Raw genomic sequence first — 26,966 nt, forward strand, 5'->3', positions numbered from 1 at the left:
TTTTGCTAACTCCTCCCTTGTGATGCATTCAAGTGCACTTCATTAAAATCTTACCGACAGATCAAGTCCCGCCCCACTTTAGCTTCTATTCCAAAATCTTCCATAAATCAGTGCATCATTCTTTCTGAAAATATGCTTACTGTCCACATTTTTAGCAAAATTAAGCAGAACCTGTTTGAGTAACTCGTTCTGTAAGATCTTTAAACTTGTCTAACCAGCTGTTTTGGACAACATTTTAAAATCAGCATCCTGGCAGTAGCAACCATAATAGAAAACAGTCGCAGACATTCACTATATTTACAGTATATTCACACAAAGAAACAAGGACATTTAACAACAATTACATCTAAAGTCCACATTTACATGATAAAATACCACCATGGGTAAATGTTGCACTGTTACAACGTAGGGAATGAAAGGAAACAAACGATTATTTCAAAATCCCATTCATTTCTATGATGTTACAGTTTCTGCAGAGCATCGTTTCAGAAGAAAATTAAAAAAAGACAGGAAGTTTTGTTTATTTTTTTTAATCAAGATTCCAAAAGAAAAGTATGATTTGAAAGCTTGTTTATTCTCACACATGCAAAACACAGTATATCTTGATCATTTCATTATGAACAGAGGCAGGCTGTTAATAAATAATAAATTGGAACAAAGACTTCTAGTATAACCTTCAAAAGAAAAGCACAAAAGTAAGGCAGTTACTTCACTTATCTGAAAACAACAGCAGCTTACTGAAATAAACTTCCGAAAAATCTTTTCGTTGTCCTCGGGTCAAATTTGACCCGTTTTCAAAAAGTTTCTATATCAGAAAATTTGGGTTTCTTTCACACATTGTCAAACAAATAAAAAAAATGACGTGAATGGTTCCGTAAAAGAAATGATCAGTTCACTACTTTCATTGAATTTGGGTGTTTTATTCAATTTTATAGCATTTTGAAGAAAAAAAATTATACAAGAACATTGAAAAAATTGACAAAATGTCTAAAAAAATATTTTTAAAAAGTGGTGAAAAAAAGAACAAAAAAGTGCAAAAAAAGAAAACAAAAACATCGGAAAAAGTGACAAAAAACGTGGAAAAAAGTCGGCCGATTTTAGTTTTTAATTTTTACCCAGAAAAACAAAAAGTTGCAGGTTGACAGGAAGACAGCACAAGAGGTCAAGACCCCCCATACCCTTGGCTCCTCCCACGGGTGGTTTTTTACCTAATCTGCTGATTAGACCTCTTCTTAAAACGGTGTGGGCGAGTACCAGTGGTGGAAGAAGTATTCAATTACATTTTATTTATAGTATCAAATCATAACAAGAGTTATCTCAAGACACTTTACAGATAGAGTAGCTCTAGACCACACTCTATAATTTACAAAGACCCAACAATTCCAGTAATTCTCCCAAGAGCAAGCATTCAGTGCAACAGTGGCGAGGAAAAACTTCCTTTTAGGGAGAAACCTGGGACAAACCCAGGCTCTTGGTAGGCGGTGCCGGTTGGGGGTGTGATGAACAGCAGCAATAATAGTCACAATAAAGATAATGGATCAGTGACTTCAAATGGTAGTCGTAGTAGTTCATGGCGTAGCAGGGCACTGCAGGGCGTCACAGGATATTATTCATTTCCTTTACTTAAGTAAAAGTACTAATACCACACTGTAAAAAATACTCTGTTACAAGTAAAAGTCCCGATTGAAAGTGTTACTTAAGTAAAAGTTTGTAAGTATCATCAGGAAAATGTACTTAAAGTATTAAAAGTAAAGAAAAATTGTATCCTTTTAAAAACTGGAAACGATCCAAACAGTTCTGTCCATCAACTAAGTGATTAATGGTCTAATAATTTCAGCTGGACTCAAAGACCTGTATATTGGTGGGTAGTTTAATAAATAATAAAACATTGTATTTTATAAACTACATGTGTTTGGTGTGTAAAGTAACTAAAGCTGTCAGATGAATGTAGTGGAGCCAAAAGTACAAAATTTCTCTCTGAAATGTAATGGAGTAGAAGTAGAAAGTGGCATGAAAAGAAAAGACTCAAGTAAAGTATCTCAACATTTGTACTTAAGTTTAGTACTTGAGTAAATGTACTGAGTTACATTCCACCACTGGCGAGTACGGACTGTGGGGTAACTTAAACCTTCAGTACGAGCTGTGCACTAACAGTTGTATTAGTATATTACATTTACCAACATCCATTTTAATCATAACTCTGCCCAACATTAGGCAGATGTGTAGAGGTCAAATTAGCCAGAATAATTAACACACAAAATAAATACCTGTGTGAGTGTGCATTAATTTTTCTTCATTTTTGGCCACGATCGGGCAGAAGAACTTCAAATCAAGCTGACAAACACACAGTCCTGATATTTTATTGCCCTACAAAGGTATTATGGCTTATGTGTTCACAGACAATTTTGAATTTAGCAGACACTGAGCAACATTATCATCACAGGTTTGTGTCCAGCTGATGAAGGTTAGAACAATATTCACTCTCCTTTAAAGGGTCGGTTTTGAATCATTTACAATCCCGTAATTGTCTCCATCTGTTGAAAGCCTGACAGAGATTGACTTGTTTTCACCCCATGTCTTTTACTTTCCCTTTTAGATGTTCTTCGTTTAATGTCCTTTCCTGTGATGGTCCTGCCCCAGTATCAGCCATAACTACAACAGCTAACTTCCAAAATAACATTAAAATACAAGTAGGCCTACATAAAGACATCTCCTGCTTCCTTTTACCTGCATACTCACTAACGCAGGCTTTTTTGGTGTTTTGCCAAAATCGGTGACCAGTCAGAATGTGTGCTCTGTAGCGCCGTCTACCTGCCGCAAATCATTTTGTGACTTAGTGGGAAAAAAAATCGGACCCGAGCAGAGGTCTTACTAAAAGTTATATAAAACTAGCGTTCTTTTCACCGTTAGTCTCGTTTGCTGTTACAGGTCATTTATAATCAACAGATGGAACATTACACAGTTTCAGAAACATTTAAAAGTTACATATAGTCACTTTAAGCTCCGTTTTTGGTCTCCAACTCCAAAAAGAGAAATGAATGTTCACCAACTCATCCCTAACTGTCTGTCTGCTCTTTGCCTCTGAGCAGGTAGTGTACAGTGGGTTTATTATAGGCTTTTTTTTTTTTTTTTTTTTTGCTGAAAACAGCTGCTTGTTGCTGCTGGAAATGAGGTTGATACAAAAGCTGGGACTGAACCAAACAGTAAATGTGCTGTAAAACCAAAACAAGCCAGAAGAGGCTAAAAAGCCATGTGGAGCTGCAGAGCTGGTGATAGTTCTCTCACTACCAGAGAACCGTTCACAGTACACTGACTTAATTAGATGTTCAAAATAATAAAAAAAATTATGATTTAAGAAAAATGTCATTTAAAAAGTCTCACATTTTCTTTACTTGATTTATTCCAAAAGAAGCCTGTATTTTCACAGTACATGTTTAGTCAGAATCATACAAACAGTTGCTACACATTATCTAGAAGATGATAAAGCATCGCATAACTGAAACAAACAAAAATAATCTGATAATACAAATGTTACCAGAAAGCAATGTTTTACTGTGAAGGCACTTTTCCCACATTAACAGAATGCTTTTTAATCAGCTCCAGTGTGCATAACAGCATATCATTTTAACTTGACTAGTGAAAATTAGGAAGAAAAATCAAAAAGAAAAGCAAATAAAGAGGAATCAGGAATCAGTTAGATAGCAGAGATGTGTTGACAAAGGTCAGGGCAGACTGAGAGCCCGAGCTCCCTCTGAAGGAGTTGTGACGTAGAACGTCGGGGTTCCACTGTATCGCTCCTGTTACGGAAAGGATAAAGAAACACGCACACGCACACGCACACACACACACACACACACACACACACACACACACACACACACACACACACACACACACACACACACACACACAATGAGTACATAAAACCATGGTAACCTTCAACTAGAGACGGTTCAATACCATTTTTTGCATCCCGATACCGATTCCAATAGCTGAACTTGTGTATCGGCCGATACAGAGTACTGATCCGATACCAGCGTGTTGAAAGACACGTATATTTTATTTTGTTTTAACAGCTGTATACTAATACCCATGTATGGATGTGATGTGGTTGCTATCGTTGTTGTTAAACTCTTTGACAGGGTTTCTACAGGTTTTATCGAGTCAAATTTAAGACTTTTTAAGACCATTATGAATGAAATTTAGGACCTATATCACGACATCAAAGTCCAGAAACATTGGTATGTTTAAGTGCACACCAATATTCCACAGTTATTCCGAATATGACAATATTCCCAATTTGATACAGGTCATGTACACAGCATGTCCCACTTGGATATTCCTAATAAGGCCTTTTTCCAAATATAGCATTTTCTGATTAAGAGACGTTGGATATTGGGGTATTATTCGGGTTTTAGAGGCATTCTTTGGACATGTTTACAGCGCATTCGGAATATGAGTCTCAGTCAGGGATTTTACTGCAGTTTGTGACAGTTTACGGCCTCTTGCCTGTTTACGGTTTACGGTCAGCTCTGTCCGTTGCTATGGTTACTGTACACAAACCAACCAGCCAACAGTTTGCAGGGCTGCAGACCCGATAAGAAGGAGAAACACAGCTACTTTTAAACATTATAAAAGACTTGGATATCAACAGGTTTTTGGATATGTTCACACATTGCTATGCCAAACTTTTCCAGAAGCAGTTTGAAGGAATGAAAGAGGGACGCCGTGTTCACACGGTCCAACAAGTCCTCCACCGCTGGAAAACTTTGTTAAAAAATGGGAATATTAGTGGAATATTCACTTTTATTAGCCGTGCAAACAGCTTCGTCTTAGTCTAGCTTAGAGTATCGTTTTTTTCAGAATATTATATGCATGTAAACGTAGTCAGTGTCTGAAACAATTCCCAAATTTCGTCATTGGCATTATAGAACTGGTGTCTAGATTGGCTGCTATATAAGTTGCATGTTGGTCTCATTTGTAATCATCTCATGTCGTAATACAGCGAGTTATATTTAGACTAGCGAGAGAAAGATCAACAACTCCACGGAATAAAAAATAAAAACATCCTAAAGAGCTGCGGGAACAGTTCAATGAGCTGTAGAGGTAACGTTACATTGACGTAGGGAAATTAAGACCAGTTTGAAATTATTTAAGACCCAGAACAAAATATTGAGTTTTTTTAAGGCCTAAAATATCGATTTTGAAATTTTAGACTTTTTAAGACCCTGCTGAAACCCTGTTTGTGAAACATGGACAAACACAAACAATAAACGCCACGGAACTTTTTTGTTTTTTTAATCATCCAGTTTGACAGCGAGTCATTACGGAAAAACAACGTAAATAAACTTAAAGTAGATTTTCTTCGGGGCTAAATTACGTGGTATCGGATCGGTGCATAAACTCCAGTACTTACAGATACCAGCATTTTAGGAGGTATCGGAGGCTTTTCGGATACTGGTATTGGTACATCTCTACCTTCAACCAATAATACATCGGAAACCATTTATTAAATCGGAGAGCTATTCAAGCTGTATGTGAGCATACTAATGTCCCTTGTGAGGAATGTGAATAACCATTCTAGAAGCTGACTGTCCACCCAGAAGGGCTGCAGATCCATTCATGCTCCTCACATCTGCCACAGACATATCGTATGAGGACGTGTTGCCTAGGAAGGAAGGTCAAAGAGAGAGGAAGAGGAAAGAACCACTGGGTTTGTTTCCACAACGAGAAACCGTTCCTCTTCAGCCAACCAGACTACAATTACACATAACTCATGTGTGTAAGGCATTCAAAGGGTCAACAGAGTCCTCCCGCAAGGAAATACGGTCAAGTTCAACCAAAGATCCTCTCAACTAAAGATAGCGCATTTCAAGCAGCGCCAATGGTATGAATCGGTCCTCACTTCCTTTCTCCTAAAGGGGCGTGGCCTCATTTGAAGTGTAGTCAAAGAATTTCTAATAGTTCCACTCTCTCAATAGTTCTGGCTTCTAAACCGGTTGTAGTTCCACCAGAGTTCCACCAAGGGGCACTCACAGGCGAGTGCAGAATGAATGGAGGTCTATGGAGCTATACCTCTCAAAATCCACTTTTCTCAGGATATCATTTTTTTTGTCTAGTAATTTGAATGTTGCATTCAAAAGGGGAGGCAAAGAAACTACACACTGCTGGGTGTTAGAATTCAGAGTTCTGAGTCACTTCCTTTGTTCTCGACAACGCAGCTGACAGGTTAGCCCCCCCCACCCCCCACCGTCAATACACGTGCTAGAAAGAGGTATGCTGTTTTAAAGCCACCCCGAAATATTCACAACTTTCGATAATATATATATATATTATCCATCAATCTCGCAAAAACTACAATCAAATCTGAGATTTCTCAACGACAATCAGGCTAAAGATACAAATTTAGCCGTCTAGCTCCATAGACTCCCATTCATTTTGCACTCGCCTGCGATCACCCCTCAGTGGAATTCTGGTGGAACTGCAACCAAATTTGCTACAATGGGGCTGAATAGGGAGTGAACAGGCTCTCCGTAGACCGGCTCTAGCGTAGTTAACGTCGTGTGGATGAATGAAAGGTTCCATTTGTATAATTTATTAATATTTTCTTTTGCTGGTTAGATATTTACACAGCTAAAAGACATATATAGCATCACAGAGATTAGCTTTGTTAGCGCGTTCACGAACGTTAGCTTCTCTGTGTTGCCAGATCTCGCGAGAGTTTGGTCCTGAGACAGAAACAGGTCTCAAACTAAGTTAACTTTCTCCTGATGTGTCCGTCTGAAAAATTCCATTTTAATGTCAGAATGTTCTGGAGGTATGTGGCTTCTGAAAAATGGCTCCAAAAGTTACTTTAGTGACGATAGGGCGAAATAATCTCTAAAAATTTGTGTTCACATTCACTTCCATTGGAATCAATACATAGTCTCAATGCCTCAAGAGGCGTGGCAGTGGCAGAGCCCCTGTGAAACAGATACAGGAAACTACTCTGAGTTGGGGCGTCTCGGTTCTAAACCTTTTCTGGTTCAATTAATCATGATGTAATACTGGGAATCCTAGCAAGCAAATCCTAGTTGCCAAACGAGACAAACATGTTTTTTTTTCATCTTTCCATTCATGTAAACTATGCAGAAAACCCACTAACAAACTTTATCTTCAAACAAACAATGTCAGTAAATTAGGAACTACAAAAAGAACGAAATGTAACGGACATGATGTGTTCTATTTTTTAGGCCTGAGACTGTGTAAAAGCTGTTACAACACACATTTGACATCCAATGTGTTGGGACATACTACAATTTTTTTTACTGCTATACTAAATAGTATGGTAGCATGGGTTTGGAATACAGGGACAGTGACTCAAGTGTCCGCTTGTTGCCTGGCTACCTCATGGTGACGAGAGTCCAGGAAGTCAATATTGTGTCCGAAGAGAAAAAGTTCCAGCACGTGACGTCACGTCTGCTTCCAGATGTTTTGAGGTAGGAAATGCACACACGTTCGTTAGGTCTCAAGGAAACACACAGTGCATTTACATTCGAAACACTGAGCGTAAACATTACTCTCTTTTTTTACAGGAAAAGTTCACAACGCACAGACACAATGTTGATTCTCTCACCAAACTCTCGCCTTTTTACTGCAAAAACATAGCCTGACAAGCCAGACTCACATCCAGATGTAGGGTCTGGGAACTCACCATTGACGGGGCTCAATCCAAGGGGCGGGATAAACGGTTGTCTTTCAAATTCCCTCTGCACGCAATAGGATAGCGCTACAACCAATCAGAGTAACGAAGAAGGTAGCAGAGCTAGTTGATAGATTAAACTTTAAACTTTTGCCGTATCCGGTCGGCAAAACAACAACACATCTTCCTTTTTTAAGAAGGATTTCTGTGCTGTTTTCTCAAAGAAAAGCTGAACTCCAAGTCTTCCAGAAGACCGCTGTTCCCAGCAGCAGCAGCCATAAGCCCGCCTACCGACTCTATACACGATGTGATTGGCCTGACCAGAGTTTGGTTTTTCCAGCTCGCAAGCCAACGGAGAGTGCCTAGACCCCCCTGGCTGCAAATTACATTTGTTGTTGCTAGGGTGCGTCTAGATTTCTAGGCTAACAAAAACAGGGAATAAGCGTATTTCCCAAAATGAAAAAACTGTGCCTCAGTGGTGCTCTCAGATCAGGGGTAGATGCATAGACTGTATAAGTGAAGCTAAAACATCTGGATTGCCCTCAGGTGGCTGGCTGCAGTATAGGTCTTAAGCCCCGCCTCCTCCATGTTAGCAGATGGGACATGGGCTAAAAAAACAAAAAAAATCCAAGTACACTTCAAATACATTTTCCAAAAGATGGTTTCTGTAATTTTTTAAGGTAGTACTGATAACGCTGATGTTTGTTCAAATGTAAATTTTCATGTTCTGAACCCTGTTGATTGAGAAGCTTTCCCAGCTTGCTGAGCCAGGCTCCCTGCTTCCCCCGCTGGGTCCACATCGCCTACTACTACCCGCATGTGTGACGATCGTACACAAACACATGGTGGATGAACGCCCAGGCTCTTGGCCACTTCAGCACGTTGTTTTGTTGCCGGCAGCTGCGCGCATGTCTCTGGCCTTTCTGCGGGCAGTTCTTTCCATTTCATTTGTCATTTTAATTGTGATATTTTGTGAGTAGAATCTGAATCTGGGAACACTCTCTGTCCGGTAAATGTAGTACAGTGTTTTCCAATGAAGTAGAAGTACAAAGTAAGTCATTAGTATATAGTTAAGTTGCATATACTCTATATCCACGACGTTCCACTTCCGGGAATTGCCTGGTGCCGCCGGAAATTCTGCTGGATGTCCATCAACTTCCACTTTCTTTGTGTTGGTGTTCTAAACTCAAAGGACTATAGTTAACTGCTCCTCAGATCTCTGCAGGGTAAATCCAGACATCTGTCCAATCTGAGTTTTCATTGCACGACTAAAACTACTTTTGAACGTACATGTTTCACCAAACAAGTTCTTTCCAGAGACTATTTTGCAGAGGCACCTGTGGCACAGTGGCTCTGTGCGGAGCTTAGCACCGCCCAAGACGATTGTGATTGATTTAAAGAAATGCCAATAAACCAGAGCATGTTTTTCTCCCATCCCAGAATGCTGTGTGGACTAGCCAGACCCTCCTCTGCAGCGCTGTGGAGGAAGGTCTGACAATGCGAGACTAAGTTGCATATTACTGTGGATTCTTTGAGGGTCTTCTGTGAGTAATCTTGGGGTACAATGGTTCTGGAGAAAGCTGCAAGCAGCAATACTTATGATAATAAATGATGACACTCGTGATTTTATTGGTGGAGCTACAGGGTTGTCTGTGAAGCAGTAGCATGACCCCAGAGCTGCCAACGGCTGCAGGTAAACTATGCAGATCAACATTAATTAAACTGCAACGCAAGTACAACAACACACTCATGGAGCCCGTGAGAGACCTGAAAACATTCTGGTTCCTTCATGAAATTATTTCCAAATCCTTGCTGTTCTCCAGTAGTACCGCCACTGCATTGCAGTTAGCATAGAACATTTCCATAATAGGCACCTATGTTTGAAAGCCCATTAGATTACTTTTTATATTTAGTCTGTTAATTTGATATTGTGTGTAATTTTAGTTTGGGCTTTTTCCCCCCTCTTCTCTTTTCTTATCAGTATTTTAGTTTCTTTCTATTTTAATTGGAGTATGCATTGGAGAGTGTCCAGATTAAGCCCCTCTGAAGGTTTTTAAATTTGAAAAGTTTTATTGATTATGTGTATATTAATCTGTAGTATTTGTATATGTGTAAACCAATAAACTAAACTAAAAGCAATCCCTTTAACAGATAGATGAAGCCAGCAATGTTTTAGATATCAAGGCTGAAAAGGTCTGTTACATCTAAATGTTACACGTAAATGTCAATATGTGTATAGGACGTGTCAGCACTTGTAAATTGAACACAGCTTATATATATATATATATATATATATATATATATATATATATATATATATATATATATATATATATATATATATATATATATATATATATATATATATATATATATATATATATATATATATATATAATACAGGACACGGAGACCACAGACAAATGACATTTCCAATGACCTAGTCATAATCCTAATAATTTTGCTTTCCAGATTAAAAGGTTAAACCTAACTCTAACTAACTAACTAACTAACTAACTAACTAACTAACTAAAGAACTGATTCAGTTGTGACTAAAGAGAGCCAAACAACAGTTCATTAACTTGGCATGTTATTTAGCCCAGAGCTCAGCACTTGACAAGCCGAAGTGAGGTGCAGTTAAGAATTTCCGCGGGGTCAGGAGTCACCAGATCAACCTTGAACCCTTCAGCCAGAGACACCTTCAGCAGCTCCTCCACAAACCCCTGCATGTCGGTGATATCACACGGGTTCCGGTGCACGTTCACGATGTCATCTAACTGCGTGAGCTCTGTGTTGGAGACAGTGAGCCCTTGGTAGCGCTGCTTGTTGTACTGGTCCTGCGGGAGTTCGTCGGGCCTCGGCACCCACTCCAGCTTCAGCCTGTTCTGCCTTGGATTGCACGGATGGGGGCTAGTGAGACCCCGTGATGTTCTGTAGGAGAAGTGCTCACAAATGAGGGCCAGGAAGGCTCTCCAGGTACAAAAGAGGTCAACGGTGAAGGCGCGCACAGAGCATGTGCGGAGCTCATAGTTTTCTGGCCCATGGCGCAAGTTAAAGTGGAGAACGCGAACCTGGAATGAGAGGGCAGAATATGCTGACTACACATTCTGCAGAGTATACACAAACAAAGAACCGGTCTGTCCATGTCTCTGAAAGTACACACACACACACACACACACACACACACACACACACACACACACACACACACACACACACACACACACACACACACACACACACACACACACACACACACACACACACACACACACACACACACACACACACACACACACACACTAAACTGACTCTCAGTGAAGGCCAGTATTTTAGGTCAACATTTTAAGCAATGCACTTTTGACTTTCTAACCAAGAGTTAGATGAGAAAATTGACAGAGAGTGGTGTCAATCTTCTCATCTAACTCTCAGCAAGAAAACGAATAATCGTTTCCCAAAGTGTTGAACTATTCCTTTCAGACCAAATCGGGCTCTTTCAGGAGCATTTAGCTCAGTTTGGAGCCTCCAGATCTCGGATTGTTAGCAATTACAGTTGATATGAGGGTCTTATCCCTTCTACACTATTTGGATAGTTATTTTGAGATATTACATTTTCTGGAAGTTAAATTTAGAAACCCATTAAAAAGGTACTTTCAGAAAGAGAGCAGTTGCTGCTGATGCCGCCACCTCAATTTCTTCCAATTCGTGAGTTCCAAGATTCAAGATTCAAAATCCTTTTTTAATCCCAGAACGGGGAAATTCACAATGTTGCCGCAGCAAGGGATATGGCTTTCCACTCAAATTCAATTTGGCATATGCTGCTTTGGCCGACCTGAATCTAAGGTACTGTGCAGCACTTAAACAATATACCACATGTACCAACCTGCATTTCTAATTGATTCTTGTGACAGAATCCAGATTGAAAGGGGCCTGTACTGTACCAAAAAGCTGTGAAAAGATAAGCACAGCCTATACTCTACCTCCTGCTGTATGATTATCAGCTAATAGAGATTCAAACGTCATACCTGGCCCCCGTATATGCCACCACGGTTCCCTTGCTTTCTTTTTAATGTATTTTTAAGACGTTTTTCAAATCTCCAGTTAGCTTTCAGCACAGACTTTATGCATTGCCATGAGGAATCTGTCTTAAAGCCTTTTTAAATTCTCAATTTTGCGATTTCCATCCAAATTTAGGTTATCACAGAATCTATTGGGCTCTACATGAATGCTGCCATCAGTCTATGACTGGCCCCAGCTGGGCCCTCATCGGAAAAAAAAGACACTTGCCACCGGGCTAAACAATTTTTCTGGGGGAAACACTGTGCCACTAGTCTGGCTATCACCAGACCAAGCTCAATCTTTTAAGATTGAGCTTGGTCTGGGGAGTGTGCTCTGTATTTCCTACTGCACAAAAGGCGTGATCAACGGGCATATTCAAATGACTCGAATGTACGCAATTGGATAGTTCGTCAACCAATCAGACCAACGATCCGGGTGACTTAGCAGCACAACGGCATCAACGGGTTGCTGCGCTTCGGTGGCCGCTATGTTGAATGTAAACAAGAAGCTGCTTGGTCGCTTCTCTATCGTCATCGTGTTAAACCTGCTAATAGCGCATCAGGTGGATAAGCCAGTTTGTGATTGGTCCCTGCAAAATTGCAACAGAAGCAGGACAGATAAACGTACAGGTTTCCAGCCTGAGCTGCAGGGCCAAATCAAATCACTGGCAGATTTACCCGGTCTACTGTGCCACCTTCAGTTTTCGGGTTGTACATCTACCTAGAAGGGATGAACAACCATTGTTTTTTCCTCCGTCAACATTAATCTGCGTCTCAAGTAACCACGACTGGACGATATGAAAATAGAAACGATTGCCTAACCCTAGTTGCCACTATACAACAAAGCAGTATGCAGGAGCAAAGCGACTGTCAACACAACGCTCTTGTGAACATACACGTGTATTAGGGGTTGGCGATATGGCCCTAACATAATATCACAATATTTCATGGTATATCTGCGATAATTATATTTTTGATAATGTTTTATATATCAGCAGAACGGTCTTCAAATATTCAATCTCTCAGTTCTATGGCTTGTGAACAACAACAGTAACTCTGATTTAGATCAGTTTCTGGACCATGCAACGTCCTTAAAATACAGAAGACGGAGTTCACTGTAACTGCTTGCTGTCTGAAAGCACCTTTATAGATCAAATAACCAGAAGAATCTCTGAACTTCACAGCTCCTAACCCTATGTGGGTGCACTGCTTTTTAAATCATTTTTCCGGGACCATTACACTAATTATACTTTCTACAGGCAGCTTAATAATTCTACAATAACTGTGGAAAAACCGCCTCATACCAATTGTGTCCATGGTTGACTGTCTAGTCAATATCTAATCTTAATTAAAACTCAAACAATGGGCCTCATGCAAAACCGTTTTCTTATTCTCATCCAAAATCTTTTTTGTTTAAGGTTTGTCACGTTCACCAAACATTCCTAACTGAACAAACGTGTTGTAAATCGCTAGTTTCACCCTCCTGTGATTTGATCATTTGCATAATCCTTGCCCTCCATGTTGCTATATAAGGCTACCGGTTCCATTCAGCTTGGTAAGATTTTTGGGAATTAAACTTTGCCCCAAAGAATTAAGAGAAGAATTTTATATTGCAGAGCTCCAGGATCTGTCAGGAATCAGCAGATGAAAACCGAACAAGTTTAGCAGTGTCTCAGCTCAGTTTAACAAATGTTTTATCATGATACAATATTTTATCGACTCTTATGACGGTACAATATTTAGTGATATCACAAAGTCTGCCACAATACAATGTCGATTTTGATTCAGGGGCCTGCAACCGATCCAAGACAATACATAAGCCCATTTAACAAAATCTTATATATATTTACAAAAGGTAACTAAAATATGATTTGACTAGGGCTGCAAAGGGCGAAATCTTTCCGGTAAATTGCCGGAAACTTTCCATGAAAAGTTAAGTTGGGGAGTTTTGGAAACATTCCAATTTGGAAACTTTCATGGGAATGAATGGGAATTTATAAGAATTAACTGAAAATGTTGGGTAATTCATACAAACTCCATCTTATACAAACATATAAACATTTTTTTTGTAATAAGCAGACAGGCTGAGTATTGTTAATAAAAGGAATCACTCCCTTTTCTTTATAATAACTTTGAAGATATTTGTTATGGAAGTCCAGGACAGACAATCTGTGCAGTGGGTGTGGCCTCAACAGACCTGCAGTAGGCTAAGTAGTAGCCCAAACAATTAACCTTTAGCTTAACATATGAATGCTGCCTTTGATTTACTATGGTTAAAGTTATATGCTTGCTAAACTAACCATCAGCGCTGTCTATTGTTTCCAGCCTATCAAGAACAAGTGGGCTATACAATTAACACACATAGGTTAATAGCAATGGGTTATGTATTACACCCCCCCTTTGAACTTTGCTTGTACTTGCTTGTCGCAACAAGTTATCTTAAAGTACTCGTACGTGCCACTGGAGAACAAATTTGTGGTTCTTCCACGAGGCCCATTGACTGACACATTGCTATAACTTAAAAAAATAAAAAATAACATACCTTGGAATCAACATTTACCATTATCATGGCTCCTAGCGGCCCTCCTCTAAGGCTGAGAGGCATTAATGCCTCATAGCGGCACATCTCCTCCAGTAGGGGGCGTATCTGGAAGAAATCCACCTCTCTGCGCAGCAACGCCAGCTCTGAAAAGCCATCCGGCAGGTCCAGGGAGCTGGAGCGCAGGTAGTTCAGAATGTACCTGAACACTTTACCGTCACGGTCTATGAAAACATTCCCTCGGTTATCTCTAAGTACGGGGATTTGTCCCGTGAACATGGCACCAAGCATCGAGTCACGGCAGCGGGTCAGAGTGTCCAGGGTCGTAGTGTAAATTTCTCCACCGACGTTCAATGACACCGGGTCCTGGAGAGAGTTCCTGTTGCTGTTGTCGTCCTGTGAGTTGAGGTTCAGCATCTTGGAGGCAAAGCCTGTGAAACTTTCTCTGAAGTTGTTATTGGGAGGACAAGGATCCTTCTGCTCTGCTCTGGAATGCTGAGGACTGAGGGGCTGTGGAAGTTCCAAGTGCTTCTTTTGTTTCCAAGAAAGACTTGTTTTCCTTTGACAGTAAGCAAGCCACAGTAGTAGTAGCCAGGATACGGCCAAGTTAGGAAAGATGCGAGGAACTTTGCCAAGTCCTTTTCCAAAGCTGAAGATTTATAAAACCAAAGTTTCAAACATGTACAAGGCTGCTGCTCTTTTCCTTCTCATTGTTGTCAAGCAAACATATCATCCTTATAAATGCAGGCGTTTCCCGAGATTTTTCTGCAGTTTATTTGACATCTTTGTTGATGTATCTCCAGTAGGATTCTGAGTGGTGTCAGCTAACAGCAGGCCTACAGTTGGACTGTGTTAAAGCAGAAAGACAGCAGGGCCACAGTGACCAGACCGGCATGCTAATAACTGGACACTTCTGGCTCCGCAAGCTCGCTTTTATTCCACACACACACACACACACACACACACACACACACACACACACACACACACACACACACACACACACACACACACACACACACACACACACACACACACACACACACACACACACACACACACGAGCTGTCTCAGCTAGACACGGGGGACTGGGCTATTAGTCTGAAATGCACCCCTTAAAGTGACAGGCAGAACACTGAGCTGCGCTTTTATCCCCCTGAGAACAAATGAACAATGTCCACAGACAACTTTTCATTACAAATACCCTTCGGAATGCAAAGATTTTCCAGGAAACAGAATCATGAAAAACAGAAAAGGGTAATTTCCCAACTAAATGGCAGCAAAAGTGTCTGTATTATGTTTTATGTAATAAAGCTGAATAAATAAGAAGTCCATTACTACTACAACTACAAACATGATGATATTAAATATGATTTGTGAGGTAAAAAACAACAACAAAGGGATATACTGTATGAGAGGAAAGGTTTCAAAGACTTTGAAGCTCATGTGCTTTCACAGTCTGAAGTTTTAATTTCATCAACGAAATGTCTGACGAAAAACATTTGTCCACCTTTTCACATTTTTTACAACAAAACAGGATTAAAACTTTAAAAGTATCCTTTGAAAATAGAGAGCTATGATGAAATGTATTACACTTTTCGCCAACTAAAAAAAACTAAACTATAATGTGAAAGACGGCCAAATGTAAGGAACTAATTACGGTTTCAATGCAAAGTCTTATTCAACAACCGGCATGCATCTGCAGAACAATCCGCTGAGGATTAGACAAGAAGCCGCAACAAGACAGCGGAGACAAACTACGGAAACAGGCAGCACTCTGACATTTACAGTATAATTATAATGTTTGTTTTTTTATCAGAAGAAATGAGTAAGTTCCAGGATGAAACTCATGCCACCATTGGCACATGGCTCAACCAATGGCACACTACCAATAAGTGTGCAAGAGTTTTTGGGAAATGTTCAAATCTGTACGCCAAATGACATCTTTCACAGCCATTGGCAGGAGCACAGCATGTTATTTATGTTGTTTCATTGACTTATTTCCCCATCCACATTCTGTAAAGATCCACCTTACTTTACCTCTAATTGGCTAGTTCGTGTTGTTTTCTTCAATGCACGGTGGATGATGGCAGGCTTAAAGCTATAGTGCGTAGTTTCTGTCCCCCCATGAGGAATTCTAAGTAATGACAACAAAACCGATACAAGCCTTCCATGATCGCGCACCACCCCCACCCCTCCTCCACACAGTTGCTTGTAACCAAGGAGGACACGGAGGATTAAAAAAACATGATGGACCTTTGAGAAGAGGTCATTATCTTCACTCGAGTTTATGCGTGGGAAAGTCGCCGGATGCCACAACCTTCCGAACATAGTCCTACTGAGAAATCCAGAGAGAGTTGTGTGGAGCTGATAGTCTTAATCAGCTTTGTAGCAACTCATATGGCAATGGCTTAAATGTAACGGACGTTCATTAATATCAAAAAGTTATGTACTAAAGCTTTAATGCCGATATGACACACTGATTAAATAGAACATCTAAAATGACACTTAGGTTCTTAAAAGGTTGCCAATCCTTGCTCTAGATGTTCACCAAAGAAATATCCCTACGTTATCCAATGTTCTGGTGTCTGCTGCCAAGCTAAACCCAGACAGTGAAAAGTATTTCAGTGAACAAGTGAGTGAATCAGCTTCTCAATGATTTGATGCTCTGCAGCGGAGAGAATAGGTAGCTGCGGTAATGCTAATGCTAATGCTAGGTGTGCAGGAACGACGGCGGTTCTGTTCAAACAGGCTGGGTTTATAATGATCAGTCAGTCTGTTGGATCACTTGCATCAAAGACATTACTGACCAACATCACCTCAAAAGTCCTCTCTCAACATGGTTTAATAACTCGAAACAAATCAAGCTGAATCTTGAATCTACTGGCAGCTAACTTGCGATCTAACAAGATGTAGAAGAGGCAACTTTGGTTAAGTGAAGGTGTATTACTTTCTATTTTGGTGAAAGCTAGCTAGCTAGCTAGTTTCCTTCCTGGAACATTGTTTTTTACAACTGAATACATATAGATGGAGTTTACTCCTAGTAAGACAGCAAACATTTGTACCTTCAATAGTGCGTTTACATGCAGTTTGATAACCCGATTATATTCGGGTTAAGGTAATACCCCGATATCTCAAACGCCATGTAAACGCCATTCATGCCACTGGTTAAAGATAATAAAATAATAATCATCATAATAATCATAATAATGCTTTTCCACGCTGTGACATCTTAAGTTTATAAATTTTACTTATTTAGTGGCCAGTCGGCTGGCTAATTAGCTAGCTTGCCTGCTAAATAGCTCTTTGGCATAGGTCAACTGGAAGAAAAAAGCCTTATTCTGAACAGATGTGTGTTGGCAGAGCGCCATCTACTGTACAGGAGGGTAGAGTTACTCCGTCATTCTTTCCACTCTTCTCCGCACACGTATACCGACAGAACTGGCAAACCCGGCTGTGATTTTCTTTAACAGAATATCTGTTTGCATTTACCAGCTTTATTTCAACTTTATTTGTTGTTGATAATCCTGATAATTTACATACAGTACATGAAGGAAGGTATGTGTGTGTGTGTGTGTGTGTTTTAACCTGTATATGGAGTATAGTCCTGTCAATAGCATGGGCCTGTAGCAAAGTCACGGTGCATCCACCGAATCCTCCACCGGTCATCCGGCTGCCAAACACCCCCTCCACCTCCATGGCTGCACACACCAGCTCATCCAGCTCCCTGCAGCTCACCTCATACAAGTCTCTGAAACACGGACATCAAGTTGTTTCTAAACAATGTTTCTATTCATTTTTCATTGCAATTACAATTTTAAAACAACCATCACCCTCGTTTTCCAAATGAGAGCTATAATTCCTTTTTGCCTGAAGTATAGCAAAATCAAAATCAATACATTTATATTCTGGGGGTTTCAGATTCAGATTTGTTGGATACAGCAGCAGCAAAATCATCTTAGGGTCAAGTGGAATGTTCACAAGCAAGATGAATATAGTTTTATTGATCACCTCCTTCCAGAATGTTTTAATGTTGTCACACTCCCAGACACAGTGCATAGATGTTACTTTAGCCTCATTGCATTTAAAAACAAAGGTCAGTTATATTACGGTTGTATTGCAATTTAACAGGAGATGTGTATGTCTGCATCAGCCAATTAGAGGAACATCAAGTTACCCCAGTCTGTCCTAAATAGTGACTCAGGGTTAAACAGATATTATACTACAGACGAGGATTAGGGCCACAAAAAATGTATTTGAGTCCTGAGTTTAAAGTCAGAATCCTGACAATAAAGTCAGAATTCTGACTTCATTTTATTTTAAGTAAAAAGTGGGAATTCTGACTTTAATCTCAGAACTCAATAGCTTCCTTAACTGTACCTGAGGGAGTTGTGGCTCTCCACCATTAACTTGCCAAACTCTTTGTAGGCTCCTCTCTTCAGGGCCTCCGCAGCTCGGACAGTTCTTTCTATCTCCTCAATCACATGACGAGCTCTTCGACAGGTTACATCATCCAGTCGGTCCCTTGCCTCTGAAAGGATAGGGAAGGTCAAAACGTGGCGCTACTTCAGTTTTCAATGGGCTTAAATAGTATCGAATGTTAGAGCTTCTGAAATTAAAATGAAGAGAGACTGTGTCAGTGGGGGGTCCCGGGCCTTGTTCATAAGGCTGATTAACCTGTTTTCAAAGTTTCTATATAAAAAATATCGTTACATATGGGTTAATAACATGGATAGTTCCATTCACGAAAACAGTCTGTGAATATGCATCAACATACGTTCCTCTGATCTTAACTATTAGTCAAAATAATTTATAATTTCTAGGTTTTTATAAATACGTTTTTTATAAAAAAGTGTAAAACTAGCGGTAATTAGTTGGAATGAAGTTGGCTAGAAAGATGTAACACAGAATTGGGTGATCATTTATACTTAAACTTATGCTTTCTAGTCAGGCAAAACAGACCAGGTCAATTTCGACCATGGTTTGTTGGGAAGACAACACGAGAGTTAAACAAGCACCGGTATCTCTCATACATCATTGCTGATTTCTACCAAAGGCAAGGCAAGGCAACGCAGCTTTATTTGTATGGCACATTTCAGCAACAGGGCAATTCAAAGTGCTTTACATAAAACATTAAAGAGCAGTTAGAAGACAATTAAAAACAAATTAAAAACATTAAAAGACAAGAATAAAATTGATAGTGCAGTACAAGAATAAAAGTTACAGTGCAGTATAAGAAATTAAAGTTAATAAAATAGATTGTGTAGGTGTAATCTGTGTTTAAAAATAAATAAATGAATCCGTTCTGATCCCCATGAACCCTGTGGTGTTTTAATTAGCTGCTAGGTCTGAACGATGAATCTCGTTCAAAGCCCACATGGTAATAGAACATGATTTTCAAATCGCAAAAGCTGCGAATAAAAGAAGAAACGTTTGATTATTTAATGCTACACAATCAACCAGAGGGTCAGAAACACCTGGCCCCGGGGGCTTCACGTGCACACACGCTGTCCTAAGCGAATGAGAGTAGTTGAAGAATGCCACGCGCAAGCATCCATTAAGGGTTCATTTGTTTTCAACCTGGTCACTATTTTCCTGCTATTCCTCTATTACCCGCTTTAAAAAATAATTAAAACTAAACTGAATTTAAAAACAAAAAGTCAAAACGAAATAAAAATAAAACAATAATGAAAAATGCAAAACTATAATAACCTTGATATAGACTAGATTATATGTGATATATCTTGGAGAATGGATTATTTTAACCCAGCCCTACTAGAGGCTAAAGCGGATTTTCTGGCTACATCTAAAAAAAAAAAAAAAAAAAGTTTTTAATGAGGTCTTCATCATCACTGATCACTGGGACAGAACAAGCCGTACGAAACACAAGACAAGACAGGCAGGAGAAAGAAAGGTCAAGACAGGATTACATCAATGGGATGGATAATAAAATCAAATATACTTCCCACCCTCCAAATCCTTCATGGTGGCATCTCTGAGACTGTCCTTCCCCAGGATGGAGGCGGCCTCCTCACACTGTCTGCGTCTCATGGGGTACTCACTGCCAGTCAGAGAGTGTTTCACATTTGAGTTGGTAATGAGAATGACCAGGCCTGGATCTGCCAGAGGGACAGGGGTGGCCTCCAGAGACCTGAGGCAAACCACAAAGAAGCACATGATTGACAACGTAGGATGTAAATCAGGGTTTTTCCTTGATCAGAATGGGCCATTCTGGGGGGACTTTGCACGGCAGTAAGCATGATCGGTGGTCGGTTACCTTATTTGACAGAAGTCTGTGCATTTACCTGTTACTTCTGACAATTTGATAAACAAAAATGTACATCATGCTTGAAATCGCAATTTGAATGAATGCTATTAGCCAATCGTGAAGATTAATCAAATGTGAATATTTAGTTAAATGTTTGGTGTAACATTTGGTTTCATATTATTTATTCCTCTTTTTATTATTACATGTACTGCTTTTTCATGAGATAAATGCTGGAATAATGTCAAATATCACAGATTGTTTACAGAAATGTCCTATTTTCAGTGGATCTTTCATTTATTTTTTATTCCTTTATTTAACATGACGTAGAAGGTAATGATGCTGCTGTACATCAGAAAGGTCAGTTTACAGGAATGTATTGATATTTGTTATGGGAATTGTTTTTTATTATTATTATTATTATTATTATATCTTTAGTTTCTGTGATAAATGTTCTGTGTTTGACTGTTCAATGTTCCATGCTTATTGAAAGACAACACTTATTGCTGGCAATTCATATATATGTTCTCATCCTAGTATAAGAATATAGAGCAGTTTATGATGATGTCTCATGTTATAATGCTCCATGACATGTTTAATCTGTTACACACTTTTTAAATAATCACAAACTGAATTGAAACCCAATATCTGGCAGTAAAATGCAAATCGTTTAGCCCTATAAATATGAAGAAGTTCCTCAGCCTTTGCTTTGTTAAGCCAAACAAAGAAGAGACAAAACAGTCCTCTCGATGTTACCAAAGACTGTTGGATTAATCTACTCTCATTGGATGTTTACACTACCTGCAGTCAATGAGCAAAGCGTGGCCCTCCCTGCCGAGAACAGACACAAACTGATCCATAATGCCACAGGGTACACCAGCATGAGTGTGTTCTGCCTTCTGACAGGCCACTGCTTTGGATACCTTGTCTCCGTCATCTGAAAGATGAAGAAAGATGAAGAGTAAATACCAAAAATCCAGGTTCGTGCTATAACTGATGATCGAACAGAAGAGTTATAAAAACAAAGTGCTTTAGGCTCTAATTAAGCAGCATCATGTTATCACTAATTCATGTTGATCCACTGCCTCCTTGACCTTTTCTTGAAAATCACTGGATGTCATCTATAGACGTTGGAAGTAGGGTTGCATCAAACTTTTTAATATATATCTATATATCTTGTCTATATCTATATATATATATATATATATGGACTTTTATGGCCAAAAACAATCTGGGGGGGGGGATGCCATTAATCGAATGTGCAATATTTAGTTGAATGTTTGGTGGAACAGTTGGTTTAACATTATTTATTCATTTTTTTAAATTATTATACTCACTGTTTTTATAGGATAAATGCTGGAATAATGTTACATATCACTTATTGCTGGAAATTCATATCTATGTTCCCCCGCATAAAGATATAGAGCAGTTTGGATGGTGTCCTGTTTTATGATGCTCCATGACATGTTTTATTTGTTACACAGTGAATATTAACATTTAAAAAAAAAATTACAAATCGCAAATGGAATCGTAATTGCAATATCTGGCAGAAAAACGCAATTTGATTTTTTTCTGTTCAGCCCTAGCACAGACCCACAAGTATATTTACAGCACCCCCTCCCAACGTCCTAGACGTCATCTATCTCTAATATAATGAAGATTCCTTACAGAATATTAGAGTCGGTGTGTAATCAGATTCTGACCTGGCTGGAGTTGCTGCAGGAATGTATAGAAAGCCACCTCCAGAGAGGCAGAGCTAGACAGACCTCCTCCCAGGGGGACACTGCTGGCTATCACCGCCCTGAAACCTGGGACAGGAGGAGCTGAAGCACACAGGATACAGACACAGTACACGTTGAATAAATATCCTGTGGTGACCAACCGAGGCAGAATAATAGGGGTGGGAGAAAAAAAAATCTTATATATCAAGATTATTTTTTGCAAAGCTTTTAAAAATCGATTCTTTTTCCCCAGAATTTACAGTATTTATTTTTTACAAATGATTGACCTAAATATTCGCTGTTTATACGGTACCGCTGGCGACTTCATCATATGAAACGGAGCGAAAGCAGTTATGTATTTCTTTACAAATTAAATAAATGTCAGACTGAAGTTCCACTTCCGGGATTGCTCCATTGTCGCTGGAAATGCTGCCGGATGTCCTTCTTTTCGGCAGGATATCCGTCCCCTTCCTCTTTGTTTGTGTTGGCGTTCTAACCTCCGGTGGATTTGTGAGGACTATGGTTAACTGCTCCTCAGATCTCTGCAGGATAAATCCAGACAGCTAGCTAGACTATCTGTCCAATCAGTTTTCTCTCGCACAACTAAACCTACTTTTGAACATACACACGTTCCACCAAAACTAGTTCTTTGCCGAGGCTATTTTGCAGAGGCACTGTGGCTCCGTCCGGAGCTTAGCACTACCCAAGACGATTTTGATTGGTTTAAAGAAATGGCAATAAACCAGAGCATGTTTTTCTCCCATCCCAGAATGCTGTGTGGACTAGCCAGACCCTCTTCCGCAGCACTGTAGAGGAAGGTCTGGCATTGGTGAGAGTCATTTACAGCCATGTCTGACACCTGTCAGCTAGCTTTAGCCTAGGTAAGTTAGGTTCAGTGTTCTGCATTAAGTGAAAAATAATAATACTGACCCTAAGAGCCCAATTAAATCCCGTATTTGCATAATACCATAATACCATGTCATTTGGAATATGAGCACCTTAGTAGTAGTAGTAGTAGTAGTAGTAGTAGTAGTAGTAGTAATTGTCCTTTGGCTCATCATTGACGTAAGTTTTATCAGAATTATTGGCCTCGTTCTAGTTGACAAATTCAGTGTTTTCCCTTCCATGATGGTCCAAAATGATGTTAACATGCAAAGTTAACACAGTAGAATAACGTTTAAAAAAAGAAATACATTAAAAGGGGGCCAGGTACCCCTAAAGCTCTGATCCTAGAATCGCCCCTGATTATAATACCTAAAAACATAAATCTAATCTATCATAAAATAGCTATGGATACAGTCATATTTCATTGTTTACCCCTGTAATGCTGTATAACACCCTTCACATAGTTTGCCCAGCTGGGTAACCCTGGAGACAGCGCTGATCCATAACTGGGCAGGCTGAAGTCCACCCTCCGAGGCTCATCAGCATCCTCTGTTGCTGTTACCACGGTAACATCCTGGCCAGAGGTTTGACTCCCTACCACCACAGTCACCAGGGGCAGTGCCTGGCTCACCAAACACAAAACACATGCAGCTGGGTGGTTATACTTTCCCTCTTTGTCAGAGAGGAAATAAACAACAGGAAGTATAATGTTTCCTGCTTATCCTTGATATGTGGAACTATAGTCCATGTTCCAATCTTCAGCTTCTGCTCTTGTTTAAAAGGTGCACTATGAGTTCCTGCATGGTTTCAGCGTGATTTAGTTTTTGTCTCAAAGCGTAAGCATCTCTCCTTGATCCGCTAGCTGCCTGCCCCCTGAACACACCATGAAAAAGCCCGGTCTCAGGAGACAACACAGGGGTCGTAAACGTCAAACAAACACTAGGGGCACAGGCTGTGCACCAAAATACACCAAACCACTTTCCAGCCAATCACCGACAAGATGGTTGGGGGAGGGGGTGGGGGTTAGTGACAGGTAGTCAGTTAAGTTTGTTTTACAGTAACCACAGCCGAGCTGGCGCGTGCATATGTGACGTCATGAAATCTCTGTGAGTATTTATACCTGCGCTGGTGGTCGCGACACTAGTTGCAGTCTTCTCCGGAACAGCGGTGGCGTTAATGAGCAAAGGTTATCGACGTTGCTCTTTCTACGGACTAGAAGAAGAAGAAAAAGGTAAACAACGGCAGAACTGGCAGCAGCATTGCCGTCAGTGCTTCGATTTGATTCACTGACCTACTTCGTCGGCTCAAGCCTTTCAGTCACCATAAAAGAACTCATCTTAACCCAGTAAGTTTACAAGAGAGACTTGCAGTCACTCTGAGAGTCCTGGTATCCGTTTGTCGGCGTACTCATTCAGGCTTCCTGTTTCCGCTTTGTCGTGCGCCACTGAAAAAAAAAAAAAGAGCCGTGCGCGACCTCGGCTCGCGCGCCATAAATCGGACGCGCCGGCCAGATATTACCTCATTTTGACGTCTAGTATATAACGGCTGTTAGTCATGACAGTTACGGAAACATAGGGGGAGGGGCGAGCTTGCTCTGTTTTGTTTGGAATTTACTTGGAACATCAATTGACCATGCAGGAACTCATAGTGCACCTTTAAGTCGACATGCAAGTGACCCACCAAATGTACGGAAGACGATTAGGGCCACATGTGAACATTTTATTTGAGTTCTGAGTTTAAAGTCAGAATTCTGAGTATAAAGTTGGACTTTTAGAGTTCTGAGTTTTTTGGTTTGTTTATTAAGTCAAAAACAATTGGTTGCATCCGAAATCGCATACTCTGCACTACATACTCAACACGTATACTATTGTACGACGTACTTTTGTGTAAATAAAATAGTACAGTAGTGTGTATATTTTCGGACGCACTAAGCTGTCATTTTCAATGTCACTTCCTGAGAGCCTACTTGCCGTTGAAGACACGTAACCATGGTAACCCCTGCCAACCTCCGCTGTAGCAGCATCACCAGATTACGCTTAAATTACTGAAAGATGTGAATTACTAGACCAACAGTCATTAAATATGTAGAAATGTAAATTAGAGCGTTATTGATGTTACAGAGCTGCCTCGGTTTCTGTCTGTTTGTCTGTTATGAACGTTATCTTTACGATCGCATTGCATTGTGGGATATGTAAGCCGACGTAGTGTGTTCAGTATTGCATACTGTAATATTTTACCGGAAATAGTATGCAAATCACATACTATTGGTTTACTAAGGTTTCGGACATACTAAAATAATCTCACATACTGTTTTAGCCTACTAAATAGCATGCTAGTGTGGAATTTCAAAGTCTGACTTTAAGCTCAGAATTCTGACTTTAAAAGGTGCTGTAGGTAGGGTTGTGAAGATTCTCTGAATTCTGACTTTAAACTCTGAACTCTACCTTTTTTCACATGTGGCCCTAATCCTCTACCAAACAGGAGATGAAATCTTAATATTTTAAACTACGGCTTACGTGCAGTTTAGTGTCCCAAATTATTTTCCAAAAACTGAGTGTCCCAAATGATGAGGGTCTTATCTGAGACAGGTTAAGGTTAGGGTTAGGGTTAGGGTAGCACAGGTGGTTTAGCAGGTTCATAATTAATTAAGGACATTGTATGGGGAATTTGGGACACTAAACTGCACTTATACCATAAACTACTATGCTGTTGTTAATACAATATTACAGAGCAGGCCAGTCAGGGAGTTGTTGCTGGGTGCTCTGCAAGCATGCTGAACATTTGAAAGTCTTTAACACCAGTGGTGTAGTCTAGTTTACTGTGGTGGGTATACTACAATAGTCTCTCTGCATGGTCCAAAGCGTTTGTTGAGTTTGCGGTAACATTACTCAACATGTATTTCCGATAAACAAATAGCTAAAGTGAAAGTGTTGCCCCAAAACAATGTCGTTACGTATCGTTGCACATTTTTAATTGAAATGCTGGAGCCTACTTAGTGGGTATATGGCGAATACCTGCCTATGACGTAGACTACACCACTGCTTAACATGTTCAGAAGATGCCAGAGTTGTGTCGTCATAACACGTCTGCCAACAAGCGTTACATTCAAACATAAAAGTGCCAGATGTTTGAACGAGATTTGGTATGACAAACAAACCCGAATCCCATTCGTGCTGCGTCATGACGTTACCATTGGAAGTACAAATCCCTGGTTGTAGTCCGTGTGCTCCCCTATCAGGTTGACTCTTCCGGGAGCACACACCGCCACCCGCGGAGCCTCTTTCCCGAACACCTGCACGTACAGACCGCGGGCAGCCGCAACGAGCTCGGCTACACTCGGACAAGAAGTGGCCATTGGGCAGCAAGTTTGAACACAGAGTTTATCAATGAAACATGCGCGCAAAACCCACCCAAATGTTTTAGGGAACTCACACGCTAACAAAACGCTAAGAAGCGGTGATATATATACAATAGACCGGTAAGGGTTATTTTGACATGTCAGGAGCTCTTTACTTCCTGGTGGTCTGGTCCCGTTTATTGTGAGGCTCTGATTGGTGGGGAGACGTCACATGACACGGTTGTGCACGTGAATCGTCAAAGAAAAAAGAAGATCAACTTTCTGGAAACAGTCACGGCATTTGTTTCCCATTGTCTCCGTTTCCCTTTTTTAACCATAGACTGTTCTATGTTTTTAACGTAAATTTTATTTATGCAAATGTTCAGTATAACAGTATAAGGACAAGAGATAAATACAAATACAAAAGGCAAAATAAGACAAAAAATCCATCGGTAAGAAAAAATAAAAAAAGAGAGACAG

General features: G+C 40.0%; 2 protein-coding genes across 2 annotated transcripts; both read right to left on the bottom strand.

Annotated features, from left to right (window-relative positions):
- Positions 1–3,377: 3,377 nt before the first annotated feature.
- galk1 (galactokinase 1) lies at positions 3,378–26,738 on the bottom strand. The gene is made up of 8 exons (XM_028568137.1): positions 26,340–26,738; positions 23,582–23,771; positions 22,247–22,366; positions 21,345–21,480; positions 20,248–20,429; positions 18,659–18,809; positions 17,867–18,029; positions 3,378–3,797 (listed from the first exon to the last, which is right to left on the bottom strand). The coding sequence occupies exons 1-8, from the start codon at positions 26,502–26,504 to the stop codon at positions 3,723–3,725; spliced, it is 1,182 nt and encodes a 393-aa protein (XP_028423938.1). The 5' UTR covers positions 26,505–26,738; the 3' UTR covers positions 3,378–3,722.
- On the bottom strand, positions 10,277–14,808 carry LOC114548287 (BTB/POZ domain-containing protein KCTD21). The gene is made up of 2 exons (XM_028568138.1): positions 14,282–14,808; positions 10,277–10,752 (listed from the first exon to the last, which is right to left on the bottom strand). Exons 1-2 carry the CDS (start codon positions 14,693–14,695, stop codon positions 10,288–10,290), a joined length of 879 nt encoding a protein of 292 aa, XP_028423939.1. The 5' UTR covers positions 14,696–14,808; the 3' UTR covers positions 10,277–10,287.
- Positions 26,739–26,966: the final 228 nt, after the last annotated feature.

The sequence above is a fragment of the Perca flavescens genome, chromosome 21, assembly GCF_004354835.1.
Source record: "Perca flavescens isolate YP-PL-M2 chromosome 21, PFLA_1.0, whole genome shotgun sequence".
Classification (NCBI taxonomy): Eukaryota; Metazoa; Chordata; class Actinopteri; order Perciformes; family Percidae; genus Perca; species Perca flavescens.

Coding starts and splice junctions, on each gene's coding strand:
- galk1 (XM_028568137.1), bottom strand. CDS start 26,504: ATGGCCACTTCTTGTCCGAGTGTAGCCGAGCTCGTTGCGGCTGCCCGC. Junction 18,030..18,658: donor GAGAGCCACAACTCCCTCAG/GTACAGTTAAGG, acceptor TCCGTGTTTCAG/AGACTTGTATGAGGTGAGCT. Junction 3,798..17,866: donor GGACTATACTCCATATACAG/GTTAAAACACAC, acceptor TTTCCGTAACAG/GAGCGATACAGTGGAACCCC.
- LOC114548287 (XM_028568138.1), bottom strand. CDS start 14,695: ATGCTGAACCTCAACTCACAGGACGACAACAGCAACAGGAACTCTCTC. Junction 10,753..14,281: donor TGGTAAATGTTGATTCCAAG/GTATGTTATTTT, acceptor CTCTCATTCCAG/GTTCGCGTTCTCCACTTTAA.